General features: G+C 41.6%; 1 protein-coding gene across 4 annotated transcripts in view; it reads right to left on the bottom strand.

The window, feature by feature from the left end:
• PDLIM3 (PDZ and LIM domain 3) overlaps positions 1-17567 on the bottom strand; it is a 55417-nt gene that overhangs the window by 14512 nt on the left and 23338 nt on the right. For 2 of the 4 annotated variants that reach the window (XM_054701030.1, XM_054701029.1), the window contains exons 3-5: positions 16335-16427; positions 4058-4209; positions 2231-2315 (exon numbers count right to left, since the gene is read on the bottom strand). In XM_054701030.1, the coding sequence (XP_054557005.1) occupies positions 2231-2315; positions 4058-4209; positions 16335-16364 (267 nt within the window). In that variant the 5' untranslated portion in view covers positions 16365-16427. Of the gene's footprint in view, positions 1-2230; positions 2316-4057; positions 4210-14507; positions 14692-16334; positions 16428-17567 lie in introns of those variants that run through there. The other 2 variants (XM_037526359.2, XM_037526358.2) reach the window with 1 other exon arrangement.

Here is a 17567-nt window from a genome sequence, read left to right as displayed (position 1 = left end):
GTTTTATTTTATTTAGCTGAGGGGAGCAGCGGGCGAGACAGGAGAGATCTGCCACACCATGTGGGCAGCTCCCTGGCCTGCTGGGGATCGAACTAGTGATTCAGAGGCTACGGACAGCGTCACAGTGCTGTGCTCACCCCCTTGTGCCACCAGGGAGGACCCTGCATTTAGTTTTCAGGCTAAGACTCTTCTTTCCCACCAGTCAAAAGTCTAGAACAAGGATCTAATAAAGTCATCCCCCCAGAAGGTTAAACTATGGGGATAGCTCCTCTCCTAGAGAGCTTGTCTCTTCACTGAAAAGAAAGCTTTAATCCCTTGTAATTTGTGATGTTTCTTGTAACAGTATCGAGGGAGGGATTGCTGGTCTCTGGAAGCCTTAACCACCTTCCTTTCTGTCACAAAAAGCCAAGAGGCTTTCTGAACACAGCCTGAGGGAAGAGGGTCTGGGACTAATAATAACAAGAGCTCTGAAGTAATGAATATGTGCATGACCAGTTCAGTATGCTGTCTTTTTCTATATTATTTCATTTAAATCTTTGAGAAGCCCTGTGAGATACAGGCACATATGTTCCACTGCATGTATTTTATGGAGAAGAAATGGAGGCTTTGGACAATTGGGAAACTTAAGGACAAATTCAGGAGAGATGATCTGAAAGGGAAACACTATTGAAGCAGAAATTATGAGAATGTTTTCAGTTTATTTTCAATAGATATATAGAAAAACTGCACTTTGGGAATGATTCAGGAAGAGTACAGGGACAGAGGCTGCGGTCCCATTGTTTTTACTGGGCTGGTGAACAAGAGGTTAAAGGAATCTACTCATGGCCTAGACACTCTTGGCCCATAGTGGTTTCTTTACTAGTTTTTCGCCAGCCTGGGCATTCCTGAGCTCTCTACATACCTGAGACCAGACCAGATCCGACTGGCTCTGCGGATAGAGTCTCCGTGAGCTATTCACCCACAAGGTGGTCATGTGCCCTGCACGACCCCAAGCTGCAGCTGATGAGTGCCCACGATTAGGAACAAGTAAGAGACCACACTCGGACAGACATCTGGACTTTAGCCAAGTCCACTCTCCTTGCTTTCTAAACCAATAATGTTTAATTCCTTTGTTCTCAAACCCCAGCCCTGGCACCTCAGTCTCTCATGCTCAGGGAGATCCTCCTGGGGGGGGTCTGTGTCTTGCTCTTTCAGTCAATAAACCCCAACTTCTTGCCTGCCCTCACCAGTGTCTGTGGGGTCTTCTTTTCAATCTTGGTCTCTGTCAAGAGGCCTTTCCTGGCTTGTGTGTGTGTGTTGGGGGAGGCGTGCGATGTGGGGGCTTTTGGTCCATCTCTCCTTTCCCAGCAGGTGGAGCTGTGTTGTTAGAAGGTGGGGTGGGACTGAGGCACCCTGGGCTGCTCCCTTGTGCTGCGACAGGAATATCTAATCAGTTTAGCAGGGACACTTGTTTAAAATGGATTCACTTTTACAGATCTTTATCTATAAACTTGGGGAGCTGCTAAATAGAAGTTTCAAGATCCTTTTGTTAATTACATTTTTCTGTATTTCACAACTGAGGATTGGTTTAACTTCACTTGTTATAGCTTTTGAAAGTAGACATAGATAAGCATCAGATTAATAGATTAATTTAGCTTATTAGATACAAGTTGCCTCACAGGGAAATCCTTTCTATTTCGTAATTCCACTGCACAGGCAGAATATCACCATGATTACATAAATAGCAAAACTCTTTCTGTAGAGTAAACTTAATTATAGAATGCCAGAATTGAGAATTAAAAAAGAATGTAAAATAAGATCTGGGTGAAGATCTCAAAGAAGTGAAGTTCACAATAATTATTAGATTAGACACACCTGTTTCAAATGATAGCCCCTCCCCCCTGCCCCCATTTTTTGCTTTAACATCTTAAACTTCTTGGATGGCCTCATGGTCATTTGGCAGAAGTTCATCATTAGAAACGGAAAAAAAAAAATAAGTGGACTGTATGTAGTTATGTCCAAATTCTTCCTGATGAGAACATATTTGTCTTTTAACAAGGTGTTAGTCTAGGCACATTTCTCTCTTAAGTGAGACAATATGGACAATAGAAATTCATTCCTGAAAGTAAAGACAGAACACTGCTACATCAGAAGGCTCATTCCAGTTTTTATATCTGCTAATCTTCCCCATGGAAGGCAGCCACTTCATTTAAAAGAAAATATAACGTGAATACCACTCTAAAATTCATACCTGTGGTTCTGATTCTAAGTTGATTTTGAAAGGATGAGCTTTCCCTTCTTCAGATATTTGGGGAGACCACAAGCGAGTTTCTGCCCTGCAAATAAAATGAAGATTGTAAACTCCAATGCTAATGATGCTTCCTGCTTTTGAGTACTTGAGCTTTCCATAGTGTTTGTACAGGTACTAGGAAGCCTAGGCATTCAACAGAAGCAGCATTCCTTGCTCATTATTCTGTATTCTCCCATCTAATTAGACTTTAAAAAAATGTACTTTTGGGGAAATGTGAATGGACCAAAGTTGCCTGGACGACTGCTGTGGACTGACTGTGTCTCTCCTCTGCCTCACATTCACATGCTGAAACCCCAAAGCCCGATGTGATGGCATTTGCAGGCAGGGTCTTTGGGAGGTAATTCCATTTAGATGAAGTCCTGAAGGTGGGGCCTTGGGATGCAGTTAATGCCCATATGAAAAGAGGAAGAGACACAGGTCTGTCTGCACCAAAGCAGGCTATGTGAGGTCACAACCAGGAAGGGGGGGTCTCCTCGAAGACCAGACCGTACTGACACCCTGACCTCAAATCTCCACCCTCCATGACTGTGAGAACAGGCTTGCTATTCAGCCACCTGTTGGAGGATAGCTTTGTTTTAGCAGTCAGAATGAGGCAAGGGCATTGCAGAGTTTCTGGAGAGAACAGCCTCCAATGCATATGGGAAACAGTCCAGGAAGGGGAGGTTCTGAAGCTGCACCCTGAGGCAAATTGCCTGAAGCACCCTGCGTTCTGAAGCAAATGACCATAAAGCAAACTCCCGGGGTCTCTACTTCCCTACCTTTCCTACCCAGGCCACCACCAGAGACACTGCATGCTTTGCAGGTGCGGGGGTGGGGGGACATTGGGGGGGCAAAGGAAGATGTGTTGGCATCAGGGAGATGTGCTTTGTTCAGCCGGTCTGGAGCTATGTGGGACTTCCTTGGGACTCTGTGCTTGGCAGGAACAAGGATTATGCACAGATAGGGAAAAAGTCGATTTTACTCTGTGAAATGGCAGATTGCTTATTGATTGCGTCCTCCGTTCCAGGACTTTGTGAATACAAGGGAAACTGAATACAATAGCCATGGGATTTGAATACCAACAACCACCATAACAAACCATTATTTCACAATTCAGATTCAGATCAGGGCTCTGCAGGCAAGAGATCTGACTGAATGAAGCTCCTAGTTGCTTTTCTTTTCTTTTTGGTCAGAAATGTCTCCTTATCTAGCATGCTCCTATGATCATACACTCCCACCTTGTGGGATTCTTCTAGGCTTAATTCTGCACAAAGCAGCCATTGGCACAGGAGATTAGCAGCCAGTTTTTGATGTGATCACATTCTTGGCAAGTCAAGAGATTGTGTCAGGAGAAGCTCAAAATTCCATTCCATTCTCTACCACACGTATAATAGCACTACAATTAGGGAGCAGTTCAGTGTTTATGTGGCCAATACACTTGGTGGTTCTATGTTTACAGTCAACTAACTGTATTAGTACAAGGAAAACATTCCTACAGTCTCTTCATTATTTTTGACATTCCAGGGAATTCCTTTTAGAAATAGTTTAACAACTACTGATAGACTGACTTCAGTGAAGAACAGACAAAAGTGGTTGAAATAATTTAAAGTACTCACAATTTCTAGGTCCTTTTGTAACAGGGAACCTCCCCAGGCCTCCCCCTTTCCTGGGGACCACCCTGTTACACTTTAACCCTCCCTCTCACTGGGAAGATGACATCATTTATAGTTCTAGTTCAGGTTGTTCTGCAAAATACATCATATTTTAACACCATCAGTCAAGGAGTACCTGTCAATTTTGAGGCACAGCTGGTGTGCTGCTGCTTTAATCCTGTCCTGTGCATCAGCATGAGTCATGGACTCTGTACCAAAACCATCAATCGCCAGGATGACATCCCCAGGACACAGGTTGGCAGCTGCTGCCTTGCTTCCTGGAGTGATCTGGAAGAAATCAGGCATCAGTTAAAACTTACCTTCTGCAATTTATTTATTTATTTTTTTGTGGGACCCTCGCCGGCGGCCGGGGAACTGCGACCAGGGAATGAACCAGCGCTGCAGAGGCTGCAGGCAGCCTCACAGCCCAGCTCTCAACTGCTGAGCCACCAGGGGAGGCCCTGCAATTTCTTTTTTTTTTTTTTTAAAGTTAGTCTTTTTTTTTTTTTTAAGATTTATTTATTTATGCATACAAGAACTGGGGTACAGGCCAGAGATGTGGCGGGTGAGATGATTCACCAGAGACAGAGTGGGGAACAGAACAGGCAGAATGACTGAAATACACTGCTGAGGGGAGCAGTGGGTGAGACAGGAGAGATCTGCTGTGCCATGTGGGTAGCTACCTGGCTGGGGATTGAACTCATGCTGCAGTGGCAGCGGACTGCTGCATAGGTTGTGTCTCAACCCCTTGCGCCACCAGGTAGGCCCTTCTGCAATTTTCTGAGTTTTGTGCCTGACATTTGTATTTCAACTTGGTAACATTTTAAATGTTTCACTGGGCAGGAACTCTTAAATCTAACTTAAAGTAATTCCTAATTGAGCAATTAGTTAACTAATTGCAATTAGCAAATAGTTAACTCTGTTTTTGCATCGTACTAAATAATTTTACTAACCATATTTCTTTCTTTTTTTTTTTTTTTTTTTTTGCGTAGAAGAACAGGGGTGTAGGCCAGAGGTGCAGGGGATGTGAGGATTCGCCAGAAATATAGTAGGGAGCATTTCAGGCGGATCCACTGAAATACACTGCTGAGGGGAGCAGCCGGCGAGAGAGGAGAGGTCTGTTGTGCCATATGTGGGTCAGCTCCCTGGCTGGGGATTGAACTCAAGCCATAATGGCGATAGGAGTGATAGTGCTGAGACTTAGCCCCTAGGCTACCAAGGAGGCCCATAACCACATTTCATCTAGTATGACATCTCTTATTCTTTCCCCCAGTTTTATTGAGATTGGATCAATATGCATTCTTTTTTTTTTAAACAAATTTTATTTTTATATTCCCCATACAATTGCAACCCCCTTATTTTGATCCCAATCCCTCCCCTCCCGGCCCCCCACCCCCCATAGAGTGTCTCTGGTTCATAGTTTTTTGTTGATTTTGATTTTCACTTTCTTATAGTTATTCATTTTCCTGGTCCCTTATTTAGGTTTTCTAGATTCCTGTTATGAGTGAGACCATCTGGTATTTTTCTTTTTCTTTCTGGCTTATTTCGCTGAGCATGATCCCTTCCAGCTCCATCCATGTTGCTACAAATTGCATGTGTTTATCTTTTTTGAATGCTGAGTAATATTCCATGGTGTATTTGTATTCTTATTCTCTTTTAAAACATCTTTCATAATAGACTTTTTGAATTACATAAAAATAATTTGGTTTTAGTTTTGTTTTTTTTTGTTTTTTTTTTTTTGTCACTGACCTAGAACTTTCTATTTGAAGACAGATCTTTACTAAATTTAGGGAGGTTTTATATTTGAATTAAAACAGTTTTGACATTTCTGTAAGTTGTGATCTTTATAGTTCACATATGAGGGGGCACCTATGATATAGAGAGTCGGAAAAAAATCATTCTTGGGTTAATACGAAGATGCCATATAATATACAAAATTGTAACTTTTCATGCACTCTTTAGAGATCATGAAGTTTCAGAATAACCAACTAATCTGGAATCTAAGACAATACGTAGAAATGTATCAGAACTGAGAGGACGATTTGGGTCACCACACTAGCTATTAAGAATTCAGCTAAAATTATGAACAAATTGCTAAAAGCTGATTGTGAATTAGCATTGAGAGTCTAGAACCCCTGGGAACTGCAGACACAAAGGAAGCTTGCATTCACACAGTCTTTTCTCCTTAATGAAGAACAGATGAAACAAATAGAAAACAATTAATATGATGCTAGATTTTAATTCTTTCGGAAATTACACTAAGCACAAATGGCTAAACGGATCACAGTTTTGTTTTTTTTTTTTTAAACAGGTTGTCAAAGTGGGTAAAAAAGCAAGATCCAGTTTTATGCTATGTATGACAAATCAACATGGATTTCTTTTTTGTGGGGCCAGAGGGAGTGAAATGGGGATAATACGGTTGCTTAACAAATAGCTAACTTAAATGTTACTATTTTGAGTATTCAGTTAAAGGCAGTGATTCTTATAAAGTTTTTCTTTATTGAAGCAACATTGCATTATCAGATTATATAAGATTCAGGTGTGCATCACTGAAAATCAACGTGTGTATATATTACATTAACTTCACCACTACAAATCCAATTCTATGCTTCTCCATACAATTGTCCCCTTTGTCCTGATTTACGCTCCTCTGCTCTTCCTTCCCCACTGGTAACCTCTAATTGGTCTTGTAGTCCAAAAGTTTATTTTGTTTTACTTAGTTCATCTGTTTGTTTGTTTTCTCTGTATACTGTATATGAACGAAATTATACTGTGTTTGTCTTTGTTTGGCTTACATCACTAGGCATAGATAGTCCATTCCTGTTGTTGTAACTTGTAGGACTTCATCTTTTCTTTTTATAGCTGAATAGTATTCCATCTTTACTACCCATTCATCAGTTGATGGGCACTTAGGTTGTTTTTAGTTCTTGGCTATTATAACTAACGCTGCAATGAAATATGGGTTCATTGCATCTTTGAATTATTAGTGTTTTTATATTTTTGGGTAAATACCAGATGTGGGATAACTGGATCTTATGGAATTTCTATTTTTAATTTTTGAGGACTCTCCATACTGCCCCCCATAATGGCCACGCCAATATACATTCCTGCCAAGACTCTACCAGGTTTCACTTCTCTTCACATCCTCGCCAAAACTTATTGTTTCTTGTCTTTTGGATAATAAGGGCAATGATTCTTTTGATGGCTATACTAGGTTTTACTCGGCAAATCCCAACTATTTACCACTGCCTCACAGGCCTCGCCTTGCCTGCTTCTCTAAATGATCTTGTTCTACGCTCTGCCTCCTCCGTCACTGCACTGTGGCTATTCCAGTTTCCTTCCAGTTCCTCAATAGCTCAAACTTGGGCTTCACACACACTGTTATTTTTGCCTGAGATGCTTTCCTGACTATTCACCCAATTGCTCCTTCTCAGCCTTTAGAGCTAATCTACCACACCACATTAGAAAGGCTTTCCCAAACATCTGAAGTAGCTTCTCCAGGCTCTCTCCCACATTCTCCAAGATTTCCTTCATGAAACAATTTGAACTTTTATGTTTATTTACTCGTGCATGGTCTGTCTTCCCAACTATACTAGGAGCTCTTGAGGACATGTATCATGTTATGTATATTGCTAATACCTCACAGTATATATTACAATGCTTGGAATTCTTGAATAATTTATTTAAAAAATCAATGAAAATGACACTTAAGGGCCTCCCTGGTGGCACAAAGGATTAAGATACAACCTATGAAGCTATCCGCAGCCACTGCAGTACAAGGTCGATCTCCAGCAAGGGAGATACCCACATGGTGCAGTAGACCTCTCCTGTCTCACCCGCTGCTCCCCTCAGCAGTGTATTTCAGTTAATCTGCCTGTTCTGTTCCCCGCTCTGTCTCTGGTGAATCCTCTCACCCCCCATATCTCTGGCCTGTACCCAGTTCTTGTATGCATAAATAAATCTTTAAAAAAAAAGAAAATGACACTTAAGTCAGAGCTTATAAAACATAAAAAGCCAGTCTCTATTCAAATATCATGGCTGTTAATGTTGACCTATGATTTTTATGCTTGTAAGTTCCCACTATTTAGAGGAGAGTAATACATGGGGCTTGACTTAAAATTCAGATTGTTCTAGGAGCAAAATAAATTGTTTCCAATGTTTTACTTGCGGCTCAGTCATTAATTAATTTTTTCCCTCTACCTTATTCTAGTTATTGTATTACACTTGTGGTTCTAAGGGAAATCTAAGATCCACCCAAATGAATAAAATTGCTAAAATAATAAATTCTCATGTGTCCTGGATCTTTAATCTCATCTTTAAAATCTTTGCTGTGCTCACTTTGTTTCTGTGACCATCTTACTGTCAGGTCATGATAATTTTCCAGTAAGAACACTAGATAGGAAAGGGGTGAAGATAACTGGGATTATGACATTTCAGTCTTTGGGAGACATTTCACAACTGTTTTCCATTTAGAAATTCTCCTAAACCCAGAACTGTTAGAAGAAGTTTCCATCCCTGATGTGACTTGTAGGGATAAAAATAATCTTCAGCTTTTAATAATCTCTAGTTATAGTTTGTCAAAATCAGTGCTATCTATTTTTAAACTTCTAAGATCAGAATACTTTTCTTTAACTTAAAACATGAGAAGACATAGTGTAATTTGTTTGCTTTTAAAGCTTCACTTAATCTACTTAAACCTCTAATATATTTAAATAGATAAGTCATATAACAATCTTGATTTAGAAAAGTCTAACATTATTTTTTAGCTCTGGTTAGAAACAGTGTAAGGTAAGGCTGTGTGTGTAGATCTTTCTATATAAATTTTAAACAGAGACTTCTGGTTGCTGAACTTAGATACTAAATTGTATTAATGGTATTTATTATAGAAGTGAATAATACTATCTTATATTTATGCAGAATATTATATTTGCAAAGCTCTTTTTCATAACTTTTACCTTTGTAACAACTCTAAGAGGGGTGTCTAAGAATCCTGTCTCTTTTTACTAAGTTGGGTGCAGGTGTACAGCCAGCTGTGTGGCCAGCTGTTTCAGAAGTCAAATGGGGAAGGTGGTTGATGGTGATGGCCATTTTGCATCCAACCTGATCCTTGCTCTCCTGGGACCTCCAGCAAAGTAGTTATAAGAAAGAAAAAAGATGTAGAAAGAGAGATGAGAAAGAAGGAAAGAACAAGGACTTTTTCCTAGTTCTTAAGCTCAGCTTGGATAGTGATCAGAAAATGGTCACTACACTTGTCTGGTTTCAGTAAGTTAAACTACTTATTTAATCTTAAGTAAACATTATTTCTCAGCCTTACTTTACATTGCCATTTTATTATATTGTTACCTCATTATTTTACTTCATGTGATTGCTCACAAGTTATTACTATCATACTTTCCCAAATTAGAAGAGTTTTCCACTGCATTACGTATTATTTAGGTTCATTAGGGTCTCAAAGATCAAAAGCACTGTGACATCATACTGCCCCAAATCACTTAGCACTGGAATTTCAGACTTGCTTCACTGACCATAGAGAATGATTCCACTCCAGCTGCCTGGAATCCCAATTGGAAGCTCTAGGAGAGGTGGTAGAAATTATCTCATATCTCAGGTATTCATTATTCATATTAACCTATTATTTAAATCCATTTGTGTGAAAAAACTAATTAAAAACACAGATAAAGCATCTATAATGTTCTATATACTGTGGGAGGCATGCGGGAAGTTGAAGACATAACTTGATGTGATCCTTTTACTAAGAATAAAAATGATCGAAATGGCTGTTGAGCAAGACAACTATGTACTGAAGGACTCTACAGTGGGGCATGGGTTGAGATAGTGAGAAATCCCATTGTTCTGTTATTCTCCATTGTCTACAAATAAACTCCAGCTCCTTGCCCAGTCTCTAAAGCCCACTAGCCCACATTTCTAGACCCATACCCCATGCTAGTTAAATCAGAATATCTACAAGTCGTACCTGGGCATGGGTATATTCAAAAATAATCTGGATGAGTTGAATGTGCAACCAGCATTGAGAACTATTATGGTATTGCTGTTTTATTATTGATATTATCACAAAGTATTATCTCAGTTATTTGCAAAAAAACTCTTTTAAGATGAGAAACCTGATCTCAGAAAGTATAAGAAGCTTGCTCAGGGTCACACAGTCAGTGAAAATCTCAAGTTCCCTCATGGGTCTCTAGCTTTTTCAGTAAGCTCGACCATTACCCCACAATGCCACTCCTGTGGGTAATCGCTCCCCCTGCCTCCCGTTTCTTTGGCCACACTTTCTCCATGGAATTGTGGACAGTTTGTGTCAAGGTAGTTTATCTATATGCACCTTCTCTTCTATTGGCATATAAGTTTTTCAGGAGCTAGGAACCCATTCAATTCAATTATTTGAATCTGCATTACGACCACATACAACACATTCTGATTCATAGGTATTTGTGGGATATAGGAATCTTATGACGATAGTGACCAACACTTAATATGAAGAAACGTCTTTATTAGAACAAACTAAACAGGTTTTTATTCATATCAACTTCCCTACTGTACTTGTTTTTGCCTGGAAAAAGATTGCAATCAACTGTAACCATCTTTCTAAAAGTTGACATTTCAAATATAGTTTATATTAAAGTGCTATACTTAGGTAAGGTAAAACCTACAAAACTCAAGACTACACTAACATTTTCTTCATCAGTCCCCAAGTCCATTCAGCATTTCTAGTTACAATGATCTTGATTGTGGATGTGCTCTGAATGAGGAGGGAGGAGGGAGCAGTAGGGAGAGGAAATGAGTGAGCCTGGACATACTGGCATCAAATGTATACAATGATATTACATCATGTCCACAAAAGAAGCTTGTACTTTATTCCAAATTGGACCATTTGTGAAAACAATCTATCTGTAACTTGGCAGTGATAGTAAATCACTTTCTGAGTGGTCTAAAAACTTAAGAAAGAAAGAGAGTCTTTAGAATCTTCTTGTTAGAAAAAAGAAAAGGTGTTGACTTGGAGATGTAAACCTTAAGTTTCATTCAGTGAAATTCCTAGGCTAGTTTTATATAGTGTTTGAAATAACAACCTCTCCCCGAGACTGAAAATCTACAGCTCAAATTTGTATTGCACAAAGTATAGAAACTGCTCTTCCACAAATTCTGGGTCTCACAATCAATTGCTAATTTATTTGGAGGGTTTGTTTCACCTCACTTCTGATGTTTTTTATAATACAAAAATGAAACCAGGATGAGTAACTGGATTGTAATCAGTTGTGGGAGGGATCTTTTGTCCTAATTTTTGTGGATCCTAATTTCAGTTGGTGGAGAGTTACATGTGTAACCCCCTTCTGGGGACCACTCTCTAGGAGATTGCTGTAGTCTGCATTTGTAGCATTGAGGCAGGAAGAAGAGGGTAGAGCTTGTAGGAGAACAAAAAGTGGATTTCATTGACTTGAGGAATATATGTCATTTATGGGACATTTGAGCACAGGCATTGGCATCTCTCTCTCTTTTTTTTTTTTGCATTCTTCCCAACTTATCTGAAACAGACAACTGAGTTAACAATACAAAATTCTCACATGACTTTATCGTGGAATATTTTTGAAGACACAATATGCAACTTTTTTAATAATCAAGTTATGTGAAAAGTGAACAACATAGTCATTCACATTGAGTTAATATTTATTCTATAACATGTATGATGTAAGGACACCATGTGTGTCACTGAGTAGTCCCTATATTTGAAAGTTCCTACCCTCACAGAGCATGACATTAGTGGGATACGGATGGCCTCAAACATCTGTGATACAAGGTTTGTGGTAGAAGGTTATAGGTCAAAAGCTGCAGTAATCAAATGGATGAAATAATTGTTTCTGGAAGAAGGCCAGGGGAGTTTTCCACAGCATAAAGGATGGTGGATGGGTGGGGAGGAGAAGAGAATTCTGGAAAAAAAATTATAGCAGGAACAAAGGCATGTTAGAGAAATCATAAACTATCCTGAGCAGGGCACCACTGCCTATCTGGGAAGTGAGAGGACGAAGGGCAGAGAGAAGGACCAGAGAGAGGGAGGAAATGAAGTTGGCAATGTGCCACGCTAAAGAGCACACATTTTATTTTCATAAACTGGTGGCGCCACTGAAGGATTTTTAAGTATGGGGAAGATTGGCACAATCCTGTTTTTCCCAGAGATGGCTGGTAAGAACTTGTGGGGTGAACTGGAGAGGGAAGACAAGCAGCAGGTGTGTGTCATAACTTGAATAGGGGCAGTAGGCGCAAAAAGGAAAATGGCAGTGCTGAAAGATAAAGGACCAACAGAAGCAGTGATGAATTGGATGGCGCAATGCACCTATTTGGAAATATCTGTACAATAAATAGATTTTGCAGAATGTAGCTTTGGAGGTGAGTAGACCTGACTTTAAATCCTGGACCATCTTTGTGATAGCAGACAGGTTATCGACCATCTAAGCCTCATTTTCATCTGTGAAAGGGATTCTACTACTACTACTCTTTGATGATTACTGTGAGATTTAAATGAATTAGTCTATGTAAAACGCTTAGAGGATTGCTTGGCAAGCAGTAACAAACCTTATTCGCTGCCTTTACATAATATAAAAACTATGAAAGTAATAGAAAAACTCTTAAGTACAACACGGATCATTTTCTCATGTAATGTCTTTTAATCTTTTTCTAAATGACTTTTTATTCTTATAATCTCAGTGGAAATGGTCTCAATTAGGTATTCACTAAGATTTTAAAAAGTTCAAGTCAAGTAGACTTTCATTTATTCAATAAATGTATCACATCTACTATTGATGGTTCTTGGGACACCGGGAATACAAAACCATTTTGTTTCATCTGTTTTTCCTCGTTGAATGAATTGAAGAGAAAAGATAAAGTCCAATGAAATAATTCCATGTGGTCATGCACTGTTAGTGATTGAGATTCAGCATGAGTGATACAACTTAATTATGAGTTCAAAATTCCAATAAGACTTGTTTTCACAAAGTGTACTTGTCATTACATAAAATACATTTACCAATTGCTCCTGCAGCCAACTCCAAAATGTAAGTACTGCTTTAAAATAAACATTGCTTATAAACGCAACAACTCAAAATTTCAAACATAAGATTAACCATATTGAGATGTTACTGAGTAATAGCAACATGTTTTTATAAATCACTAAAAGGATTTTGGTGACAAAATTATTTTTGTAGGATTTAACATAAATATAATTTATCCTTTGTCAGGTTTCAAAAGCTTATATCATTTCATATAAACAAATGAAAACTATACTTCAGAAACTTTAAAAATATTTCTTAGTAGACATAATGGAAACTGTTTTCTTTGGTAAATCCATAAAAGGCATTGCTTGGTCCAGATCACTGAAACATTTTCTGCTTAATTTACTTCAGAACATTTTTGAGGGTATGTTAAGTTTTCATGTCTCATAGAAAAACACGTGTCAGATGTGTTTATATTTTGAAAAATGTAAAACAAAGCTTGAAATGCTCCGTGGCATATCAACTGTCTAACACATATCTTGAGATATTTAAAAAAGGCAACACTTTCTAAATCTTATAGACATATACAGTATAATAGAATTTAAAAGGTTTTACCTTATTCAAAAGTCTATGTGAATAAATCTATGATCATAAAGTACATATTTATAAAATACAGCATAAGCAGTGAGCAAGAAAAAACAATTAAGCATACTAAAAGTATGATATTCTGGAAGTTTGTGCATTTAAATTGGGTTTCCTATGCTTTCTATGTGATAATAGAAGTAATTTTCTATCAAGGCCAGTACTTAGAAAATAAAATGAACAGAACAACTAGAAATTTACTTCTAGAACATGAAATCTGAAGTTTTTCTTTTTCCTAATTGGACAATGCTTTAAAGAACACTAAGTAAGGAAAACTTGACTCTCATATGAAAGCATTATTTTCAGTTACTAGACTGCCCTGCCCCAGAACTTTCCAACAGGTAAACTAAACTGTTATCTTTACAGTTTGAGTTATAGGTGATGATTCCTAAGCCAAGTTCCCAAATTTGAAAAATATTTATTCAAAATACACATTAGTAACATTTTCCCTGTCTGGGCTGATAGGACCAGTTCCAACTTGGCTGACCCAGACCGTGCCCCGCGAGCAGCGTCCTGCTGAAGTTTTCCTCCAGACAAGAAAAGCGCTCAGATGCGTGTCCAGTTCCTAGAACAACAGCCAGTGTCCTTCACCTCCTCTGTCTGGGAGGGACCCCACCTCGTCAGTAACTCCAAGGAGATGGTGAGTGAGGGCGGGAAGCTACTCCAGCGCTCTCCTAGCCTCGCCCTCTCCAAGCACAGGCAAATCACGCTGTCACTACCTCGGAAATTTTGGGGGGCCAAGAGGATGCAGACAGAGACCACGGGGGCTGATGTGGATGATCCTCCAAGCTGCTCTGCATCCTCCAAACCAGTTTGCCAAGCTGCTCTGGCCGCTGGACCGGTGAGCCCGAAGTTGCGGACCCACCCTGCGCCCCCGGCTGCCAGACCAGGGGCACCCGCCGCGCGCCCAAGCCCGGGACTTGGAGCAGAACAACCGGCAGAACCTACCCTGGTGATGATCAAAGGCTGATTGAAGTCTATGCCCCCCGAGAGCCTGAAGCCCCAGGGCGCAGGGCCCGGGAGGACCACGTTCTGGGGCATGGTGGCTCCGGGCGCAGCCTTCCTCGAGCGGGGGCGCTGGGCGCTCAGGGACGGGGGTGCGCGGCGAGCGTCCCGGGGTGTGACGGCCCACTCTGCTCGCGGGGCAGTGTCCTGGCCCAGACCGCGGCCCGGGAGCTTTATCCCCCCTCGCGAGTGACGTCACTGCCCCTCCCCCCGCCCCCTCCCACCCAGGAGAGCTCCAACTTTGGAAGAAAGAGCCGCGCCAGGCCCGCGGGACCGCCCGGGCGCCCGCGCTGGGCGCAGCCTCCCGGACCTCGCTGCGGGCGCGCGCCGCGGGGGCTTCGGGTTACAGCCTCCTGCGCTCTCCTCAAGCAACACCTGTCTTTCTGTTTATCCTGCACTTGGGGCTCGGCGGGGCCCGGCGTCACTTGAAAGGAGTTAAACCATCGCCTCGAGGCTGCGCCTTAACGCGGCACACAAGCCTCGTCCATGCAGTCAGCCCCCGGGCAGTGCTGAGCGCGCCGGTGCTCGCTCGCGGGCTGCGTGACCTTGGCTGAGTTACTCACCTCCTGGAGCCTCACTTCTCTCGTCTGGGAGGCAGAGATAGTTGTTGTTACGTAGTTGGAAGGATTACCCTGAAAGGTAAATGGCCTGTTTTTGCACAGACCCTGGCACAGCCTGCGTAACAGTAAATGTTAAGCATTTCTGGAATTAGGTACGTGTGTGAGGAGAGGATGCTCGTGGGTCCGGGTGTGTACCCCGGTTGGAGAATAACACCCGCCACACCAAAGGTGGGAGCAAGCAAGTGTGGGTTTGTTGAAGTTAGAGGAAGCAGGACCTTCCCGGTGGCGCAGCGGGCGAGCGCTGGGTTGCAAAGCTGCCTGCAGCCTCTGCAGCGCTGGTTCGATCCCCGGGTCCCACATGGCGCGCAGACCTCTCCTGCCGCCCGCTGCCCCCCTCAGCAGTGTACCTCGGTCCTTCTGCCTGTTCTGCTCCCCGCTCTGGCTCTGGTGAATTCTCTCACCCTCCCGTGCTTCTGACTGTACCCAGTGCATGTATAAAACAAAACAAACAAACAAATAAATAAAAATAAAAATAAATCTTAAAAAAAAAAAGTTAGAGGAAACAACTCCTGACGGCAGGAGGGGGTCCCAGGGAGGATGCCCCTTTTATCCCAGCCCTGTCTATGACTATACACTGTCAGACTCCTGTTGTCAATGAGCCGCACTATTGATTAGGCACTAGGCACAGTAAATTACTTCTATTTTCCTGGGAGCTGTTTTGTTCCTTCTCTCTCTCTCTCTCTCTCTCTCTCTCTCTCTCTCTCTCTCTCTCTCTCTCTCTCTCTCTCTCTGTGTGTGTGTATGTGTATATATATGTATTTCTGTATATATATATTTATTTATTTACACAAGAGCTGGGGTACAGGCAAGGGGGCGTGGGAGGGGTTCAGAGGTTTCACTAGAGACAGCATGGGGAATAGAACAGTCGGATTAACTGAAATACACTGCTGAGGGGAGCAGCGGGCGAGACAGGAGAGGTCTGCTGCGCCATGTGGGTAGGTCCCTGGCCGGGGGCATCAAACTCATGCCACAGTGGCTGGCAATAGCTTGATAGCCCTGAGACTGTCACCCCTGCACCAGCAGGGAGGCCCCTCTTCTACAACTTTAACCTTGGATCCCATTTATTTTCTGCTCCTATTTTTCTAGCAGTCCACTGGAACATAAACAATTCAACCTGTGTGAAACCAAACCCATCATTCTCTTTACTTACTCCAAACTGACTTCCTGCTCCCGATGCCATTCAACTCCCACCGCTCTCCAGGCTTTAGGTCAGATGCTGTAAATGTCCCCTCTTCCTTATTTCCTGTAGAGCAAATATCACTATTACTGTGGCTTTTTAAAATTTGTTGGTTTGTTCGTTCATTGCTTCGGTAAACATTTATTGGGTGTCTGTGACGCGGCAGCAGGCACAGCCTGGCTCCATTGTACTTGCTGTGTGGTCTAAGGCAAGTTTTTTTTTTTCATCTTCATTAAAATGATGATGATAGTACTTGTCTTCTAGGGTTAGGATGAGACTTATGTAAGTGAATACATATGAAGTACTTAGGACTGTGTCTGGCACATGCTAAAGGCATATAAATAATTTGCCATTATTAGTAGTAGTGTTCGTAGTTTACGAAGTGATTGGAGAGAGAGAGAGAGAGAAACTGGATATAGAAATCTAGAGCACTGGGTCTGGGCTTGAGGTGAATATTTTAGAGCTGTACTAAAACCTGTAGTTCTGACTATTAGATATTTTTATAAAATGGTTACAAATCTTTGATATTCCTTATTTCAGGATGTGGGGTTGTTTTTGCTCCTCCTACTGCACTTGTAAACGTGTGGGACTCTTACGTCACCAATAATTGTGGTGGACGTGACATCATGGGACACCCGAGGTTGGGTCAGGAAAGGTGATGTGCGTGCAGCCTTCGTCCCTGCAGCCCTGAGATGCCATGTTAAAGGTCTGAGACGCCATCCAGTGATGGCGCGAGCTTCCTGGAAAGCTCACATGTTGGTACCACGGGTAACCCTGGGCTGAGCACCACACATGTGAGCACAGACTCCTTCTTCCAGGCCCCAGTGCTTACATCACCCTGAGTTCTCGCTGCGCAGGCCCAGGTGTTGCTGAGCTGGGAGGAGTCACCCTCCTCACCCTCTTCACCCTCCTCGCCCTCCTCATTTCCCCCTTTCCAGTTTAACACATGGAATCTGTGAGCACCATAAAACGGTTCTTTTAAAATTCTGGATTTTAGGATAATTTGTTACTCAGCAAAATTGACAGATACGGGCTGTAATCACCCAATGAAATTAAGTTTGTGCAGAGGCGGCAAGAGAAGACGATTGATGATTCAACCCTGAGAAACAGCAGCAACAGTAGCCTTCAAAGGGGCGAGACACTAAGAGATGGTTTTCCTCTCACAGAACATTTAAGAAAACTATGAAAGCGGGGGTACAGGGAACA

The sequence above is a fragment of the Talpa occidentalis genome, unplaced genomic scaffold (genome assembly GCF_014898055.3).
Source record: "Talpa occidentalis isolate TD23 unplaced genomic scaffold, MPIMG_talOcc4v2.1 talOcc4.4, whole genome shotgun sequence".
In the NCBI taxonomy this organism is placed as follows: Eukaryota; Metazoa; Chordata; class Mammalia; order Eulipotyphla; family Talpidae; genus Talpa; species Talpa occidentalis.
Note: the sequence above shows the minus strand (reverse complement) of the source record. Positions and strands in the feature narration are given on the sequence as shown.